This window comes from Fundulus heteroclitus, chromosome 18 (assembly GCF_011125445.2).
Source record: "Fundulus heteroclitus isolate FHET01 chromosome 18, MU-UCD_Fhet_4.1, whole genome shotgun sequence".
In the NCBI taxonomy this organism is placed as follows: domain Eukaryota; kingdom Metazoa; phylum Chordata; class Actinopteri; order Cyprinodontiformes; family Fundulidae; genus Fundulus; species Fundulus heteroclitus.
This window is the reverse complement of record NC_046378.1, coordinates 31,704,542-31,725,241: the sequence shown is the minus strand read 5'-3', so window position 1 is coordinate 31,725,241 and position 20,700 is coordinate 31,704,542. Positions and strand designations below refer to the sequence as shown.

At 37.9% G+C, this 20,700-nt stretch overlaps 1 protein-coding gene across 5 annotated transcripts; it reads left to right on the top strand.

The window, feature by feature from the left end:
- Positions 1-937: 937 nt before the first annotated feature.
- On the top strand, positions 938-20,159 carry LOC105937985 (serine/threonine-protein kinase DCLK1). Of its 5 annotated transcripts, XM_036149600.1 has the most exons (17): positions 1,047-1,082; positions 2,355-2,735; positions 3,000-3,346; positions 8,686-8,785; positions 9,321-9,437; positions 9,536-9,630; positions 11,295-11,382; positions 11,463-11,632; positions 11,883-12,002; positions 12,211-12,357; positions 13,516-13,649; positions 13,759-13,836; positions 13,993-14,089; positions 14,195-14,275; positions 14,385-14,498; positions 16,747-16,811; positions 18,389-18,566. In XM_036149600.1, the coding sequence occupies exons 1-17, from the start codon at positions 1,064-1,066 to the stop codon at positions 18,444-18,446; spliced, it is 2,211 nt and encodes a 736-aa protein (XP_036005493.1). In that variant the 5' UTR covers positions 1,047-1,063; the 3' UTR covers positions 18,447-18,566. The 5 variants fall into 5 exon arrangements, with proteins under 5 accessions (XP_021180719.2, XP_036005493.1, XP_036005492.1 ...); XM_021325044.2 differs by lacking the exon at positions 16,747-16,811 and having other exon boundaries at positions 938-1,049; positions 18,389-20,159; XM_036149599.1 differs by lacking the exon at positions 16,747-16,811 and having other exon boundaries at positions 1,049-1,082; positions 13,996-14,089; positions 18,389-20,159.
- The last annotated feature ends 541 nt before the right edge of the window (positions 20,160-20,700 follow it).

Sequence of the window (20,700 nt, the reverse complement as noted above, 5' to 3'; positions counted from 1 at the left end):
AAAGAAGACTCCAAGACTGACAAGACGTCTTTATGCAAATCATGAGAATGCTTACAGTAATTTAATTATTAACGCAGGTGATGCAGATGGTTAATCTCAGGATTACAATGGTGACATAAATCGTACTATTACAAAAAAAAAAGGTATAATTTTGCTTCAGCAACCAGTAGAAGTACTTAACGTACATTTAGGTTAAAAGCGAAATTGAAACTACTTGGATTATAAGAGAAATGCATTCATGAAACCTTAATACACATGTTTGTGCTAGTGCTGTATGCAAAGAGCTAAATGGCTATATAAAAAATTACTTTTCTGACTGCTAAGATTCACTTTAATAAATCAAAACAGATTGGTTCATGACCCAAACCTCTTTTTTTTTTTTTTTTTATAAAGTTTACAAGAATCAGTTAGTTAGATAGGGGTCTGACAACAACAATGCAACGATCAATAAACAAAATGTATCTATTGATTGGTGATGTGTTTTTAATCTAACATTCATAGCATATTTAAGCTTAACCATTACGATTTCTGGATAAAACTTGTTTTTAAAAACAAACCAATATGTTACCTATACTGTACAAAGAGTTATGGAAAAACAGTACAATAAAAATATATGCATTGTCTAACTACTATTTAAGCAAGACAGGTTTTCAAGAGAAGTTATGACCTTCCAGCGTTTAGCCTGATCAGCATTTTTTCTTTTTTTTTAAAAAAACTTCAAGGCTCACAAGTTAACATCAACAGGTTTAGCAAGGCTGCTGGACCAAAGCCAAATCCTAATGTACATGTTGGCATCAGTTGAATAAATTCAATATTGCAGATAAAAGAGGAATTGGATCCAACATGATATTTAACCCTGTGAAAATGTTTTGCTGGAAAAAAAAAAAGTTAAAATTACCCATGAGAAGGTCATTCACCCAGAGCCGAGCGAATGAGCCGTCACGTGCTTTTCACCTGTCTGATGCAATTAATTACGTCACCACCCACACCTGTGTGCGCAGCTGTCCCTTAACGGACCTGAAACATGGAAACGGGATTTGTAGTGCACGGTGAGTTATACAGGATGCCCAAACTGTACCATGGTAAGGATTCCAAAACCCTCCAAATAAAAACTGTATTATGTAGAAATTGCTTGACTTTAAATATCTGGAAATATTAGTCAGACGTTCACACAGACTAATTAAAAGTGGACAATTAAATAAATTGTAGCCATCTGCTAGTGGTCTTTGAGCAAAATATAATTTTGCTCATAGCTTTTTCTACTTATTAACGTTACTTTTTGTTTAAAAAAAGAGCATGGGAACATATATCCATAAATATTGGCAATGTCTCAAAGTTATCTTTCGAATGTTAACCTTTACGTAATGGCTCCCCAATTGGTGGGCAGTTGCTTTATTTTGTTAATTTAAAAAGTTAAATGATGGAAAATTAACGAAGTAAAACTCATACATTTGAGGGGTAGGTATTTAATTTAAATTATAACCAAAATTCAAACAAATTTAATGTTTTTGGCGCTAATCTGTGATGCCGTTCTGACATAAAAACACATTGTTACTTTGTTGTCTAAAAGAGTGCTTTAAAAGAAACTAAAGCTATAATTTGGATAATTTTGCGTGCGGGCTGTTAAAAGGTGGGCTAGCGGTTGGTAACATTTATTTTACTATACGGCTTACGTGGCCGCGCATCCTGCGTTTGCGCGCTCCGTCACCAACGTGCGCGAGCCACGCTGATGGCACGCTCTTGCAGCGGTCCGCTAAATCACCGCAATGGAGTAAGAGCAGGGGAGGGTGGAAGACACCGGCTGCCCTGCCTCCAGTCTGCATGTGAGCGCACACAGCAGAGCAGACACACAGCAGGACGGCCAAGCGCAATCAATCACTGGGCAACAAAGGGACGCATGCTCCATCCAAGGCATCAAATAAATAAGATCGTTTAAGACTTCCGCACAGAGAACCCTTTTTGCTTACCTCTGTCCTCACCTCCAAGGTAAGAGACTGCACTGGAATAATTATAAAAAATAGCCGTTTAATTGCTATTCAGTGCTAGCTTGCTATGATTTGTCTGCTCAGTCTTTTTGGCAGTCATGTGCTTTAAAAAAAAAATAATCAAAAATACCTGAAATGTATATTTAATTTTCCACTATTAGATTATGAGATGGCAGGGAGCATTATATGGGTGTGACATGCCTTTTTTTATGTGTTTACCAGGAGCAGTTGCAGCATTAGAGCTTGTCTATCTCAGATGGACCGTATAATCAAACTAGACTGACACAGGACATTAATTTGATGTGGGTGTTGCATATAGGTTCAAATGAGAGATCTTATCGACAAGCATTCTTGTTCTTTTTATTTTAGGGCGTAATCGAACAACAGTCATGGAGCTGGAGCACTTTGACGAGCGGGACCAGGCTCAGAGATACACCCGGAGGGGCTCCAGGGGGAACGGGCTCCCTAGTCCCACTCATAGCGCTCACTGCAGCCTGTACAGAACCAGGACACTGCAAGCACTAAGCTCAGAAAAGAAGGCCAAGAAGATCCGTTTCTACCGCAACGGCGACCGGTACTTTAAAGGGATCGTGTATGCCATCTCTCAGGAGAGATTTAGGTCTCTGGATGCTCTCCTTGCAGATCTCACAAGAGCTCTGTCAGATAATGTCAACTTGCCCCAAGGAGTGAGGACCATATATACGGTGGATGGGGCAACCAGGATTGCCAGCATAGACCAGCTGGTGGAAGGTGAGGTGTGCTCCTTTAGTGGAGTTATTTTTTTTCCCCCACAAATATTGGAATTTATATTAATTTATAAGCAAGTAAGATCAGCTGTCTTAATTGGGAATGTTATAGTGGAGACGAGTCAGAAAATGCAAGACAAAAACAAAACAGCATTGATACTTCTCGTGTTTTCGTAAAGGGTAAATTTAATCAATACTCGGATCCTCTTTTTTTCCAATTGTTGCCCTGCACTTCTGCTATATGTCATTATGTTCGAATTTTCTGCAGGTGAAAGCTACGTCTGTGCATCCATAGAGCCTTTCAAGAAACTGGACTACACCAAGAATGTAAATCCCAACTGGGCAGTTGGTGCCAGGACCGCGGCCTCTGTCCGTGATCCTTCTTCTCTCGGCAGCGCCATGGCCGGATCCCCAGAAACCAGAGAGACCAAAGACTTTATAAAGCCCAAGCTGGTGACGATTGTCCGTAGTGGCGTAAAACCTCGCAAGGCTGTCCGGGTCTTGCTCAACAAGAAGACGGCACACTCGTTCGAGCAAGTTATGAGTGACATCACGGACGCCATCAAGCTGGACTCTGGAGTCGTCAAAAGGCTGTATACTGTTGATGGCAAAGTGGTAGGTGTTAGAATTGCTGGTGACAATTCTGTAAAACTCACATTTCTGCGCTTTAGATTTAATGTATTAATTATATTATTAAAAAGGGCAAAGCAGGTATCTCCTAATATTACAGGAATGTAGAAACTCTTACCAAAATCCTAAATACTACAGAAATAATGATGATGATGGACCTAGTTTTGTTTGTTTCTTATTTATAGTGGACATTTTTAAAACAGTTCTCTTACTAGCTGCAATCAGTACAGATTGTGATCTACCTTTCATTAGTAATAGTATTAACGTCGTATATGGGTCAATAGTTTGCGTCAAAATTTCTTGTAATTTTAATTTGTATATCAATAGTCTGTTTTTAGGGTCGTCATGATACTAACATTTCAAACTCGATATAGATACCCTGGAAAATATTTCATACTCGATACCATTTTCAATACCACGGGGGGAAAAAAACAGACAAATAATTAAAGGCATGAAAATATTTTTAAATGGTGACTTTGTTGCCCCACTTTAAAACACTGTTTGCACGCAGGCCTGTCAAGATCTTTGGGTTTCCCTTCTACGTTTGCCTCATATGCTAAAATATTTAGTATCGATACCATGCCAAATTAGTTTTGTATCCAGATACAGCGTTTGCGTAACGATGCTTTTGACAAGCCTAGTCTGTTTCCATGACCAACTTCAGTAAAGCTACCAAAAACTTACATTTCAGAAACCTTTATATCAGCATTACTTTAGTTCCAGCTAAATATGTTAGATCAAAATGTTTTGCATTTTAAGTCGTAGACGTCGGTCTAATGACTAAGTGCTCTGTAATCACATAGTTTTTATTTCTTCCACCTTTTAAAAGATTAATTTCTCATATGGGGATAAATGGCCAATGTGCATTAGTTAGCTTTTACTATCCCATGATCTATGGCAAATGGATATTGACAACACATAATGTGAGGATAGGTTTTTTTAAATGCATCTACTATCTTTCAAAGTTCAGTACAGCACGTTGAACTCATTTTCTGTTTTTTTCACTCGTCTCTCTTGAAATGTCTTTCATACTCGTACTAGCACAGTACGTTAAAAATCACCTGGGAATATTTTCTAAATGTAATACCAGAAATGGGTTTCTAGGACTCCATCCTATATTCCTACCAACCGCACAACACTATTAGATGGGACCATGTTATCTGATTCGAGATCAGGCTCCTAAATATTAACCTGCTGGAAGTATTTCCAGAATAGGACTTCCTACACTGGTCATTGATATGTATTTACTATACATTATCAACCAGATGGAACTGAAACACTATAATTTATCTTGAAATTATGGAATTCACTGAAGGTAAAGCTTGTTAAGGAACATATGTGTCCTCTGCGTGGCAACTGCATAAAGAGCTGACTAAGTCTCTCATAAAAATAGCAAGTTCTTTGAAATTCACTTCAAAAACCCCGTCCTGTGCTTTCTGTTGGCATTTGGCTGTAACGCTGTCTGGTGTGAATGGTTCCGAAAAGTGGTTGCTAAGTAACAGTTTCTGCAGCAGAGCAGTGAGGATGGAGGGGAAAACTGTCATGTAGTTGCAGGATTCACGTGCGAGTTATTTGCCTTTTTGCACATGGCAGCATGACGTGGCTGATGTAAGTTTGTTCAATTTGTGGGAAACACAAATGGTGAATAAGCTTAGAATGTGATAGCAACCCAATGCATTTAGCCCTCTAGATGTGATGAAGACTTGCTTCAGAAGATCAAATGGAGCATGGGCAAAGGCAACTTTTGAATATGGAGTGTTTGTTGGTGCCAGACTGGTTGGTCTGAGCATTTCACAAGCTGCTGATCTACTGAGATTTTCACAAATGGCCATTTCTCAGGTCAACAGAAGCTGGTCCTATGCAGAGAAAGTATCCAGTGTGCAACAGTCATGTGGGTAAAGATGCCTAGTTGTTGTTGGAGTAGAGAAAAACAGGCAGACTTGTTCAACGTAATTAAAAAGCAAAGGTGGCTCAAATCCTAAAATAGAATACCATCTCGAAGCACATAAAGGGTCTAACATTGAAGCAGATGGACTACAGCAGCAGAAGACTACTCTGGACGTCACTCCTGTCACCTCATGAGGAAACTGAGGCAACAGTTTGCAGTCTCACTAAAATGTAACAATAAGGACAAAACGTTGGCTTTTTATTTCAGCTGCAACAATTAGACGATAGGATCAGAAGTTGGTGTAGACAACCTGAAGGCTTTGATTCATCCTGGCTTATAACAATGTTTGAGGTTGCTCATAGTGGAATGAAGTGGGGGATATTTTCCTGGCACACTGGACCCCATAGCAACAGTAAGGCATCGTTTAAAGGCCACATGAGCCTAAATGAGTTAAACTGTTGACCATACCTTTTTAATTACAATATACCAACCTTTTGATGGCTACTCTCAAGAGACCAGGCACAATGTCACACAGCTCAAATCATCTCAAACTGGTGTCTTGAACCTGAAAGGGAGTTAATTGGCCTGCAGCCAACTGATCTCAAGTCAGTGGAGCACATTTACAGTGGAACAGCAGATTCCCATCATGGATATGTAGGCGACTGCCACTCATCTTCAGGAAGAACATGTCTTCGTGGTAATAAAAACCATAGTTGACTAAAGGATGTTTCCGTTTTAAATCAATGCCATGAAGAATAAAAGTCGCTCTGAAGGAAAAAAGGATTTCCACCAGATACTAGCAAGCTGTCCCTAATTAAGTTGGTGGTGAATGCAAATTGGAAAGGATACACACTGTGGTATTCAGTGGAAATATTAAACCCCCAAAAAATGTATTCCTTGTATATAATTAATAGGAATTCTGTAAGGTTTCTCAGGGTTTATGTTTGCATCTGATTTTAAGGTGTCATTACTTCATGGCTTTAATAACAAGGAGTTTTCTGAGCTCTGTAATTAATCCATGTGCCATTATCTGCTCTTTATTCAGTGCTTTGTTGTCTTGTGGAGACAGATGGCCAAATAACCACCTGCTAGCATCAAAGGGGGCAGTTTTCATGGTTCTTTAACCTTTGGTAAACCAATAGCTTGCTCTTTTTAGGTGTAGATTGGATGTTGTTTCATGAAGCCTATGTGATGGTGAGCAGCATCTAGGTTGTATTTTATTGGGTCTAGTTAATTCATTTATTTTTTTTTTTTTTCAAATTTTCCAAATGTTTAAACCTGAGCAAAAGCCACCGGTGATTAATAATTTCTTGTTACTTAAAAGATTTGGTGGTATTATTAATGGATATATTTAAGGGAGGAATATGTTTAAATAGAACAAAGAATAAGTATTATTATGAAATCTAAGGTTAGTTGTGAAAAATATTTACACTAACTCAGACAATCCTTGTTAGGAAATTTTGTTATATATTGGGAAGTGTCTTTATTAGCTCAAGCTTCTTTTTTAAGCTTTATTTTTTGTTTTTCAACATAAAATGCGTTCTTGCTTCAAAGGGCTAGGTGTACAGAAAGATGGGAACATTTTAAAAAGCATTGCTACATGAAGGACTCCTGACTGATTTTTGGTAACACAAAGTCTCATAATAGTGTATTTTACCAATAAGAGCATCTACTGGTCATCTGTCACATTTCTGCTGGCAGACTTGTCAGAAATGAGGCTGAAACAAATTGTGCATAATAGCAGCTCTTGTGAAACCAAACTAGATTAATTTTGAAATGACGTGCTAAACTAAATCGTGACTGTTCTTCAGTGTTTCACTTCAAAGCTGAGATACTGCAAGTTGCAGCTCTTTCTGTTCACGGACTAATGATCTATTATGAATTATATCATTAACATTAATGGCATCCATACATTTAGTCTTTTCTGCACCATATGTCACGCAGCATTTGTGCTCGCAGAAAACCATAGATTAAGCCCGTGCAGTCGATGTGTGTGCACAAGGTGATCTAGAATAGGGTAGGGCTGGGCAATAATAGCCAGAAATTATATCACGATTTATTTCTTAATTTCGGTCCCTACAACATAATTACGATATTGATTATAAACAAAATAGAAGCCTCAGAAGGACTGCCAAGAATGCCCATAACAGATGTCTGTAAATGCCAAATCTCCTCCAGTCTAACATTTTAGAAATAATTGCTTTAAAAAATAAAATGCAGAGAACCCAGAATGACGGTGACAAATGCTGTAATCATAGATTGTACTTTATGTTGAAATGTCATATCACCTTTTTATATAGTTACTGTATATCGCAATATATATTTAATTATTGTCCACCCCTAGAATAGGGAGGAGTTGCAATGTCAGAAGAATTGTAATTTTTACCAGTATTTTAATTACTGCAGCTATGCTGGGATTTTTCCATGAAGTATTATTTGCTTGTATGCGAAAGCCAATATTTTTGTAATTCACCAGACAATTGTAGAAGGGCAGGAAGTAGAGGTAATTAAAATCAGAGTAGTGAGTTTATGAAGAAAATAAAAACTCATATTACAGTGAGTTGTTGGTCCATCTTATTTTCACTGAAGATTATACATCTTCCCCTTTTTGGATGTTCTCTGACAGTTGATGTTTGGATAAATGAAATGTGTCCTTCTTCTCCCAACCTATTTTAGATATTTAAAAGTAATATCTAATTATCAACTGGGAATCAAATTTCACATGTGTTGTTGTATCCATGGTGTGTAAGAGTTGGGACATTCGTGTTGCAGAAATATTTTAGTTTTTTACGCTTCTAAAGTCTGTTAGCAAGGCTTTAAAACAGATTACAAATGCTGCATTGTTAAATTGATGGGAAGGTAATGCTGAAGCATCATGCACCTTGAGTTTCTTACACCACTGTTTTGTGAAGCATTAAAATTGTAGGCCAGACAACATTACGACTTGTGTTGTTGTTCACCTCACTACATGCTGTATTTTCTAACATCCAGATACATTCAAGCAGGCTAATAACTTTGTAAAATAAGATGAGCTGCAAGGATCTGCGCTTATTTGTGTTGAGTAAAAAAAAAAACAAAAAAAAAAACTCTGTTCATTAACATAAGATGCCGATCACCAAACCACTTCTTTCTGTTGAGAATTTATTGAAGACTCAGGGTTCAGTTTGTACAACGGACCCTTCCGGTCAACCCACTGCACTCACTAAGGCACATGGCAAGGCAAGTTTACTTATACAGCGCTTTTCAGCACCAGGACGATACAAAGTGCTGTGCACATGATATCCCAAAGAGGAGGGAGGCATCAATCATACAGGTCATAAATGTTTTACTCAATGGATGACGTGTACCAACATTACGATTGGTTATAAAGAAGTACAATACTCCTTGAAGAGGAGTAGTTCTTTTTTTTAAATTCTGTTTTAAATCTCTTTGACAGGTTTCATGCCTCCAGGACTTTTTTGGAGAAGATGACATTTTCATTGCTTGTGGTCCTGAAAAGTTCCGCTATCAAGATGATTTCAATTTGGATGAAACTGGTGAGTTCATTTGTCAGTTTATATCATGTTTAGCCCAATCAAATCCTTTCAGTTCATAGCATTTTGTTAGTGTAAGTATCCTTCTTTGTGTCCCAAAACAGCCCCCCATAAAGGTGACATTAATTAGCATTGCAACACTGTAATCCTACCTTAACTCACATCAGTTCATCTTACACCTGATTGTAGCTAACTGTATTTTCCACCACACTATAGATCAGGTTTAGCCTTAAAACTTTATCACTGCAGCTTAAAACAGCATAGAAGTACTTGCATCTGGTTTGATGAGATGCATGTACTGGAAATGTGCTAATGACGGCACGCAGGGGATTATTTCACTGACTCTAGTTCTATACTTCGAATGAGGTATGTGTGTGTGTGTGTGTGTGTGGGGGGCAATTAGTTATCAATTATTTTTGTGTTGAATCTTTTTGTTCACATACCATCAGAGTCGGAATGATTCCTCATTCTAAGTAGACATGTGATCGTCTTGCATTTCTGTTGCCGTGCATGGTTCAAATGTATTTTTCCCTTCCAGAATGCAGGGTGACAAAATCATCATCGTATGGTCGGCTCCCCTCAGTGCATGGTCGCTCTCCCCTTAGAGCTGCTGGAATGTCCCGTAGAAGCAAATCTCCCTCACCTGCTGGATCGGGTAAATGTGTATTGATTAAAATTTAGAGATTGTTTTTTTTCTTTTTTCTTTTCTTTTTTCAAAGTTCCTTATTAGTCTTTATTTTGCTGTCTTGACAGCAAACGGCACTGCAGGCAGTACGTTTTCTACACCTCGTTCTGGAAAGTCCCCAAGCCCTATTTTAACCAGTCCAGCAAGCCTCCGAAGACGACAGGTAATAAGAAAAAATGTCTGTAGAAAACTGGAAACTACTTCTTTGCTGTCATTAAAAGGCATGTTTTATGATTATTTTTTTTAAATTATGTTTTTATTTATTTATTTTTTCTAAATTTTCGTTTGTGTTGGAGATGTAGCTTACGATACATAGTCAAAAAATATCCAGAAAGGGTATAAGAAAGGATTTAGGAAGGAAGCCAGCACAGTTTAGGTGAGAATGTAGATATGACTGAATGGGACGCTGAACTTGGTCATCGGTATGTAACAGCGGTCATCTGAGCGCAGCTCTAAAAGGGCACGCAGTCACTGGAACTAAGGGGCCAAGCCCAGCCCCTAAAAACACACCCCACAAAATAATCCCCCCTCCCCCAAACTTCCACTTGGCACAATGCAGTCAGACGAGCGCTGTTCTCCTGGCAAATGCCAAACCCAGACTCATCAGTCATATTGTCGTCATCAATATTGCATCCGACACTTTGCATTGCACTTGGAGATGTATGGCTTTGATGCAGCTGCTTGGTAATGGAAACCCAGTCATTAAAGCTCTCCATATGTTGTTTTTGAGCTAATCTGAAGGCCACATGAAGTTTGATGGTCTGTAGCGATCGACTCTGCAGAGTTAGAGACCTCTGTGCACTATGCACCTCAGCATCCACTCCCCCGCTCTGTCAGTTTATGTGACCCAACACTTCGTGGCTGAGTTACTGTCATTCTCAATCACTTTTGTTGTAGTTGCTGTCATTCCCAATCACTTCCACTGTTATATATTGCTATAATGCCACTTACAGTTGACTGTGAAATATTTAGGAGCGAGGAAATATCCCCACTGGACTTGGCATCCTATCACAAAACCCAGCTAGAGGTCACTGAGCTCTTGAGAGCGACCCGTTCTTTCACAAAATGTTTGTAGGAACAGTCTGCATGGCTTTGTTGATTTAAATACATTTGATAATGTAGTGTCTAAGACAATTAAATTAAAGTACGGAAGCTTTTTGTTGGACACCTGAATGATTTAAAGTGTAAAGTAAAAATGAAACCACATATTAGGGGCATGTGATCAAATGTTGAAGGAACTCTAAAGGAATTGGGTTCTTAAGATTATTCACATGCAAACTCTCAGTAGCTACTTGACTATAATTTGTGTACCTTTTTGTTTTCATGTCACTGTTATTTTACAAAGATTACAGATGTGCCTGCAACTTTGCAGTGTTTCCCAAGTCACAAGGTGCTGCTTGGAAGCAATAATTGTTTGGAAATAGTGTTTTGGGATTCATGCTCTTTGGATGCATAGATGGATGGATGGATGGATAGACAGACCCTAAATTTCTTAAATTCCCAGACAGGAATATTTCTTTTGTGGCTGAGATGCTAAAGTGTATGGAGAGTGCTGGGTACGTTTTGGAATGTAAAGGGAATAACTGTACCATTATTGCAATTTTCACTAATGGTATTGTAGTTAAATATTCTCCTGCAGCACTATTGCTTAGTGCATTTATTTCATTTGATTGGGGTCTCATTCTGCATCATATGTTTTTTTTTTCCCTTTTGTGTGGGGACTGGATGTAATTGAAGCTTTAGAAGCGTTGAGCCCCCTAACGTTTTTAGAAATGTATTAGCCTTCATTTTTTTACTACGTAATCATTCTGGGATTTTTTTTTTAAGGGATCCCAACACAGTGGTTCTTCACTCTCGTTAGCCTCTACCAAGGTATGCAGCTCCATGGATGAATGTGACGGTCCCAGCAGTGAAGGTAAAACATTGAATTGAGACAAAGTTGCACACGGGTTACTGTCATATCTTTAATAAATTATACATATGTTTTCCATTTAGCTGAGCCAGTGGATGAATGCTCCACAGTGCCGGCCTCCATATCGGACCGGTACAAAGTCGGAAGGATCTTGGGGAATGGAAACTTTGCTGTGGTTCGTGAGTGTGTGGAAAGATTAACTGGGAGGGAGTATGCTTTAAAAATCATCAGCAAAGACAAATGTAAGGGAAAGGTAAGCATGCCTGTTCTTTGACTAAAATCAGGTATCCAGTCCAAATAAATATGGGCTATTTCACTGTTCTGTAGTAGTTCAATTGTTCTGGTGTGTGTGTGTGTGTGTGTGTGTGTGTGTGTGTGTGTGTGTGTGTGTGTGTGTGTGTGTGTGTGTGTGTTTGGGGGGGGATTAGCCATCTTTTTGGAATTGGCGTAAGGTACAAACTCTCATATCTTTAGGTATCTCTTTTCTTGTGTGAATCATTCAGGAGCAGATGATACAGAGTGAAGTGTCCATCCTCAGGCGCGTTAAACATCCAAACATTGTGCTTTTAATCGAGGAAATGGACACCCGCAGCGACCTCTACCTTGTAATGGAGTTGGTGAAGGTATCTTGTTTTAAGCTTTGAAAGAAAATTCTATATTTTTATATGCTTCATGTGTATTTAAAGCTTTTTTTCCCCCCTCAAGGGCTTTATTGATATGCATTTGTTGTAGAAATAGAGTTCACCTCTCAAATAAAGAAGTCTACATAAATTCAGGTATTTGGAACTGTAAGTAATTATTTATTTCCCATCTCTAAAACCTTTCCTCCAGGGGGGCGATCTCTTTGATGCCATCATGTCCTCCAACAGATACACAGAGCGTGATGCCAGTTGTATGCTGTTCAACCTGGCTAGCGCCATAAAGTACCTTCACAGTCTCAATATTGTGCATCGAGACATAAAACCAGAAAATCTGTTGGTAAGTGTGACTTGACAAAACCTCTCTAAGCACCCATCCTATTAAAAAAAAATCTCTTTATAGTCCCACAGAGAGGAAATGTCTGTGTTTAACTCATCACTTAGGGAGTAGTGTACTGCTACAGAGTGGTGCACAGAGAGTAATTTGTGGTAAAGGGTCTTGCTCAAGGAACCAGAGTAACAGACTGAGTTTCAAACCGCCGACCTTTGGAGCCTCTCCAAGACGCAAACTCCTGGCTCTCTAGCCACTAGGCCACCATTACCAGGGTGTAGGATAAATCTTTAGTAGTACAAAGATATTCAATCAACCTTCCATTTTCTATACCCGCCTGTCTATCTCAAGGAGGTAAATGGGCAAAAGGCAAGGTACACAAAAGGACAGGCAACTAGCATAAAAATAAATTCTAAGAATTAAAAACATCTTAATATTAACCCAGGATTTACAACTGTTTTTAAAAGCATTTGCATGAGAGAAAAAAGCCTCACAAAGTCCATGTTTAAAAGAAGTCAATCTTTTACTCTTGGTTCCTCAGTGTTTCTTTGGGGCAAATGTTGGCACCGGCCATCAATCCCTTGATGGTTACAATTGGATCATTGAAATAAATTTTGTTACCACACGATTTTGTTTAACTGTTGCCTTGAAAAATAAGTATTGCTTCACAACTGCTTTACAGTCTAATTAGAGTATGTATAGAAAATAATAATGCAAGCATTCTAATCATGTATATAGTATTTGTCAATATAAGTACATTTTAGTGAGTTAGACTATCATTGAAATATATTGCATAACTTTACCATGAAAGCGATGTTCGTTACGTTGCACAGAGTGACATATTTCTAACAAATTTTTAATATTGAATTCATCTTACAGGCAAGGTTATGCTTACGATCGTCCTTAATTAACGTGTTTAATTTTATTTAGTAATTAGTGAATTAAATTATTCTTCCAATGTAGTTTAATAACCTCTCAACTGGTATCAATACCGCTATATTGTAGCAAATATTGAAAAGGAAAATAAGCTACTAAACAGCCATGAAAAAGCAACAAGCTCACCAATTGATTTACACCCCCCCCCTTGAATCTCTCACCAACTGCTGTTTTTCCTTCACCAGTTTTAAATTTTTGCATTTTTTTTTTTTGTCTGCCCTTTTCTCACAGGTTTATGAACATCATGATGGTAGCAAATCTCTAAAATTAGGTGACTTTGGCTTGGCTACCATTGTCAATGGTCCTCTTTATGCTGTTTGTGGAACGCCAACTTATGTGGCACCAGAGATTGTTGCTGAAACAGGGTAAGGCTGATTGTGGTTTGGGGGCAAACACTACAACATTTAAATGTTTTCCTTTTTTAGAGAAGTCTTCAGTCCTGCTTACCTGATGTTGCATTTTTTTTAACTTCAGATATGGACTCAAGGTGGATATCTGGGCAGCTGGTGTCATCACGTACATACTGGTCTGTGGCTTTCCTCCTTTTCGTGGGTATGTGCTCTTGCACGAGAAGCCTTATAATATATAATATAATCTGCCTAAAGCTTTTAAATAATATTAATAATATATGAACCAGTGGATGACATTATGCTTTTGCACTTCATGTAAAGTGTTTTTTTTTTTTTTTTACCTGTTTTATTTTTGCAGCAGTGGTGAAGACCAAGAGGCCCTCTTTGAAGAGATTTTAAAAGGCCATCTTGAATTTCCAGCACCGTACTGGGACAACGTGTCCGATGTTGCCAAGGTTGTCTGGATTTTCTCTTATTTACAGTGAATGTGCTTGACCTCTGTTGTAGCAGTTTTTATCATTATGTTCCAAAGTTCTTACGAGCAACACGCTTGTCTTTAGGCTCTGATCACTGGCATGCTGCAGGTCGTTGTGGATCAAAGATACACAGCTGTACAAGTGCTGGATCACCCCTGGGTCAACGTAAGTTCAGTAATTCACTGCCAGCTTACAGCAGCAGAGCTGAAGAAGACTGTAGTACAGAAACTCGACAAATGATGTTCCTGAACAGGGTTCTTTTTTTATTTTCCAGGGTGAAAATCTGTCAGAGAAGGGACACCAGCTTCCTGTGGCTGGAAAAATCAAGAAGCATTTTAATTATGGACCCAAGATCAACGGCACTGCAGCAGGAGTGTCAGTAATTACAGTAAGCACTGATTAGAACTCCACCACACGCATGTGATTTTGTTTTCAGCAAGACATCTTTTTTCTTTTGTGTTGTTGCACTGCTATTTTGCTCTTCATGCTTTACCATTAAAACATGAAAACATTTAGGATTCACCCATAGTCCTCATTGTGAAACTACTGCCTTCAGGTTTTGCTCTACATGTATTTCATTGTGGCGCACCGCTACATCAAAATAAATGCTGCCACACCTTCAGAACGAGTAAACATTTTAAAACAAAGTAAAGCATATTATATAGCATAGCTACTGTAAATATACGCACTTATTCTAATCAGAGTGTAAAATGAATTTTAATATGAGATGTTAAAATTCACTTTATACTGAAAAACCAACCCCTCCAGCTCCTGTCTCACTGTGCTCATCAGCTTCTAGTGTAAGAAGCTGCTGAACGCTGAAGGAAAACTAGATACGACAGTCCAGTGTTGCAAACTTGCCGACTGCGTCAATATATTTGGAGACTTTTCAGCCCCCACTAGCAGCTGGTTTTCCTGCAAAGAAGCAACTAGAAACAAATCTAGTGACATTTCTGTGTTTTTGCCGATTTAGCAACTTCAGGTGAAAACAGAAACCTGTCTACCATTACTGTCCCGACAGCTGCTACAGATGTGTGGGGTATTGCCTCTCCCTCAGCGCTGTCTCACAGGCTGCAGCCTCGTCCTGAATTGTGAGCAGAGAGGAGACCTGCTCTGTTTTCACATTGCAAATGTATAACCCATGCGCAAAGCTGTCAATGATTCTGCCCTGGATTACAAAGTGGGGTGTAATACAATAAATATAGTTTTTAATCAAGTCTTTTTTTCTCTGAAACTGTTAATACTAAAAATATAAACCTAATTACCACACAGCTTGAATCACTTATTCACATTGTTCAATGTATGTGCCTCTGATTACTATGTTTTTGGTGAAATGATGTACATGGTGTGGATTCAGGCAATTTATAAAAATGTATTATTTCATAAAGTAATGTTAACGTATGTTGCATCTCAATGACATTTTAAGAGAATTGTGGCCACCACTCGTTAAGAAAATGTAAAAAAACAAATTCAAGAGGAAAGTTGTTTTTCCTACCTACATTTTTTCATGCTTTTTCTAACCTTTGTGGAAAATGGTATTTGATTAAAAAAAAAATAAAAAAAATTCTGAAAAAACATTCTACAGACATTGCATTAAGCAAGGCTCCACTTGTAGTGGAAGAGAGAACATTAACCTTTTTTTTTTATTTTTTTTTTATTTTTTTTTTTTTTTTAAACAGATATAAATAGCAAATTGTAAAAATACGATATAAAAATACCCCTTCTCTGAACTTTATTGTATTCCTTATAAGCACCCCACTTTAAGGGGTGCATTATCTAAGTTTTGTTTTATTTTTAAGTTGGAACCATTTCTGGCTAAATACTTCAAAGCATTTTAGTGCCAAAACTATGGCATTCTGAAATTTATCTTGCTACTTTAAAGAAATTGTATTATTAGGTGGCTAAGAAGTAGTTTTCTTAATTGTTCAAGCATAAAGGACTTGAATTAAGCTGTTGCTCTACCTACTTGATAAAAGTTGTACCTCTTTTTTCCCCCCTTTTTCTTTTAACGTACCAATATTTTATGCCTCTGAAAAATGTAAACCTACAGATAAACCCAAAATGTGTTTTTCTGTTTTATGTCTCATATCTTTTCTCTCTCAATTCCACCATTCTGCTTTCCTTTGAATTGCAGCTCTCCTCCTCCCCATGTCATTCATATATCCATATATTTTAGGTTCGGCTTTATTTAAAAATTTCACTTGAAGGTAATAGCATTTCCACTCCGTAGCTGACGTGTTTCCGCTTACCTCTGAAAAATGACATGGCAGCATGAGAGGGATATGGCTTTAGATGCTGCATCTGGTACCAGTTTTTTTTTTTTTGTTCCAGCCTGTCATCCTTTTTAGCTGGACTGTCAGCACTGTTGTTTGGGTATGCTGCACATAAATTATGCTAATAGTCGTTAGGTGTAGAGTTGTTATATATGTAATGAGGTGAACAAAGCTCTCATTTGTCAGTTTCCATGTAAAAAGCTGAAAAAATGATTGCCAATAGTGACATGTAATTATTTTGCTGGTGCAGTAGAAACTTAAATGGGAGGGTAAAGTTGGACAGCCTACTGACAATTTGGTCAGTGATGCTTTGAGTTCAAGGTGATCCACTGAGCTCATCTTCTCTCTGCTTTGCTGGACCAGGACTTAACCATCCAGAAGTCAGGGTCTTTGGATCACAACCAGAATCCAGGATTTTGTTGGATAAGGTATGACACAGCAAAGTGCTAAAGTGCAGTGAGTGCTTCCGTGGCAAAGTGCTGGCAGTCTCCACTTCCCATCCCCAGAGATTTGACCCATCATCCATCAACTTAATCCTTTTCATACCTCATCAGTTTATTACCTCATCTCATTTGGGCTGTTTGGGCTGCAGCTGCTGTTTTTGTCGTCGTTGCACAGTTTACTGTGACGTTTTCTTACACCACATTAATAAGTTGTCTTTACAGTAGAAACTGAATTTAATGATTCATGGAACATGCTAAAATACTTAACATTTTGCTTCTTTTTTTCCCGTAAGTTGTCACAGAATGCCACTAGAAATAACTTTACTCTTTCTATACTAAAAGATGTCAATAAGTTTCTCAACTTCTCAAAGCAACATAGTATAAGTTTTGACCCAAGTATTTGCTTGACTTGAGATATATTAAAGGATTTTTCAGGTCAATATACACACTTGCCGCATATCAACAATGCTCCATGCAGGCTGCTCTTCTCAAAAACTCACCTATGTAACTAGAAAGGGTCAGATCTGTGACCTAGAGCCTGTGTGCTCCCTCCAGCGGCTAGTTTGCCTAGGAACCCCACAACATCCCTTACCGGCGCTAAGAACCCTTAAGGTATCCCACAATCCTTTGCGTGACATGACATATCAGCACAAGCCCCCTCTCTTAAATCAACGAAAATGTCCCAAGAGAAGAGGGTGTGCGCTTTGTAGTTAATTTTCGGGAAGGCTGTAGGCCCTGATGTGACATGCATCACCCATGTGCGTTTCTGTCACTTAATGACGTCGGAGTTAAAGGCTGTCCGATTTCGACACCTTTCCTCCCCACAATAGTTCTTACTGTTGACCCCATGAAAGGTCATGGAACAGGAGTTAGGAATAGGGGGTAGACGATATTAAGGGTATTCGGAATGAGCCGGAGAGACTGTTTAATTTTGCGAAAGTGACCTTCAGGGGCACTAAACCTGGGAGTTGCAGGTCTAGTGCCTCTAGTGGGTAAAGTTGAAACAATGCTGCTTTAATTTTTTTTTTTTAGATCAGTCCATTGTTTGTTTTTTTTTTTAAATCCTAGGCTTGCTTTATGTTGTCACAGGTTATTTTAAGATTTTTTTATTCTACATATTTGAAGTAATCAGGCTTGGGTTTGGCTAGAGAAATGGAATCAGAATGTGCTTTTAATCACAGGTAATTCATTATTTAGCAAGTTGGTTCATTATTTCACATAGGGCTACTCTAGTTTGGATAGCTTTTTTTCCCCATATTAAATGAAACAATTTGAAAACTGCTTTTTGTATTTACTTAGATCATTTTAGTCTAAAAATATATCGATAATCTAAAAATTCAAGTGGGACAAAACGGCAAAAACAAGTATTCTGTTGGTTTCACAGCATTTTAAAGCCTGATGTTGGAAGAGCCTATAGCTAATCAATGTTCCGTATCAGTCTGTCATAGTATGCATTTTCTAAAACATGTTTTTGCATGTTGCCTTGGTGGGGCTAAATTTAGCAGCATAACATGACTCACTCCTTTTTTTTTTTTTTTTTTTTTTTTCCTTCTCCCTCTTAGACCACGTCACTTGATAAAGAGAAGCAAGTTTTCCGACGAAGACGCCACCAGGATGTAAAGCATACCAAAATGTTGCCCAGCAGTGGTGCCACCACCACCTCACAGAGTGCCAACCCTGTCCTTTCCCCAGAATCTGAAGATTTTTCCCAAAGTTCAGCTGACACCGTTCATTCTCCCATTTCTCCCTAATAGCTTTTCTAAAATCACAGCACATTCTTTTTGGGAAATGACCATGGTGAGTCCCTAGACATGGACACGCTGAGTCTTTAACTGTATCCATTTTCTCAACAACCCAATGAAATTTGAACATAGCTTGACAGCATGCAACAATTTTGAAAGGCTAAACAAGGTACTTCTACAAATATAAATTTTTTATTTGTCTAATTTGGCTTATTTATCATGACTCTTCAAACGTTTGTCTGAAGAAAGCTATTTTAGCAATCCCCACCCCCCCACCGGGCTATAAAAACTGGCACTAATACAGCCCCTCTGCAGTGATATTACCCCTTATATAGTTCTTCTGAATTTCAGTTTTGGATGTATATCCAAGTGTCTATATATATATATATCCAAGTTTCTCGGCTCACTGTGGGGATGCTTGGATATAAAGATCACCTGAATTGGCCCCTGTGGGAAGATGCTGGGGAAACAGTTGGCTCAATGAATGAATAAACTATAAGATAGCAAGGTTGTTTTTTTTTTTTTTTTTTTTTTTTGTGGAAAACTTGATGGCCTCTCTTGAAAACAGTTTTCCTTCCAAAAAGTCACCAAACAAAGCCTGCATTTCTTCTTGGACGGCAGTTCTTTGAGGTAGTTCACTAGGGCCCTCTCATGGTCACTACTGAGTACTGCCTGAATCGTCACAATAATTGCTTTACTGAATACCTACATTTAAACCTTAGGTTTGGAGGAGTTACCTGATTGTGATATAAAATCTTTGCACATCAGTTTTTAAAATGTAACTTTAAATATATATCACTACTTCAATATTAGTCTAATACTTGGTGCTATATTATTTCTTGAAAGCCCTGTGCTTTGGGACCTAAAGATTTGGGGCATAATTATTGAACACATTGATAAATGCAACTACATTAGATCAGTAAATCATTCTGGACTGAATAATGGATAAAAATTGGACCACAAGTAACTTGCCTTCTAAAAGGAATGCAGGTCGGTTGTTTATTGATGGTAAATAATCGAATGTTTGATAAAATGGTATTTAAAGGGGTTGCCCTGAATGTTGTGTTAAAGATGAATCTCAGTGCTGTATAGTTTGTTGAAAATTGCACCTTCTAAGGCAATGCCTTGGCACACCTGGAATCAAGTGCAATTAAGTGGACTGTTCAAAGTGCACAATACTAAATGTCCATTTTGAATGATGAAACGACAAGAGAGTGTTTCTGGTGGACAAATGTCATGCCTCCCTATCAGTTAACTGGTGCAACATTAACTTTTTCTCACACACTAAAATTGTAAAATCAACAGTGCTTCCACTTACATTCATTTTTAATGTGATTTATGCAAGTCCTTTTTTTAACTATCAAGATCTGCTGTATGTTATTGATTCATTCATTTGCTCAGACTAAAGTTCTGATAGTGATTGTCTTTTTGAGTTCTTTGGACTCTAACCTGCATGCGTGATACAAGGCATACTGTTGAGCTGCTCCAGTCTTTTACTGTTAAAAAAAAAAGTTGTTGTTCTAAATGAATAGTTTGGGTAATGGTGACTGTTCACAGTAATTAAATGAATTAAAACATGTACTGACATTAATGACGCAACATGTGTTAAACGTAATTTCATGCACTGACTACTGTTGAAGGGCTTTTTTGAGGACTAAAATGCACAAGAAAATCAAAATAAGGTAATGAAATGTTTCTACTGCTGGTATTTTCCTCAGCTCAATATTTAGTTACTTTTTGACTTGCTTCTGAAATGTTAGATAATGGTGTTTTGTATTAAAGCAATTAGCATTGTGAATGGGTTTTCACCCAAGTATATCTTGTAAAGGTGTAGTAAGACCCAGTAGAAGTTGTTGTAGCTTTCAACTAAAAGATTTTGATCTTATTCTGAGGAAACAAAAAGCTGAGTCATGGATTTACGTAGATCCAGGTTCAAACAGCAGATGGCAGTATGATCAAACATTAAACATTTCTAGAAAAAAAATCTCCCTGTTTATTGGGGATTTACTGCACTATACAAATAATAAAAAAAAGGTTTAAGCTTAAACTAATGCATTGAGCATTATTTAAAAACACTACATAATTTGATTTGGGGTCTATTAACATTTTATTTGAATGCAGTTGCAATCTCC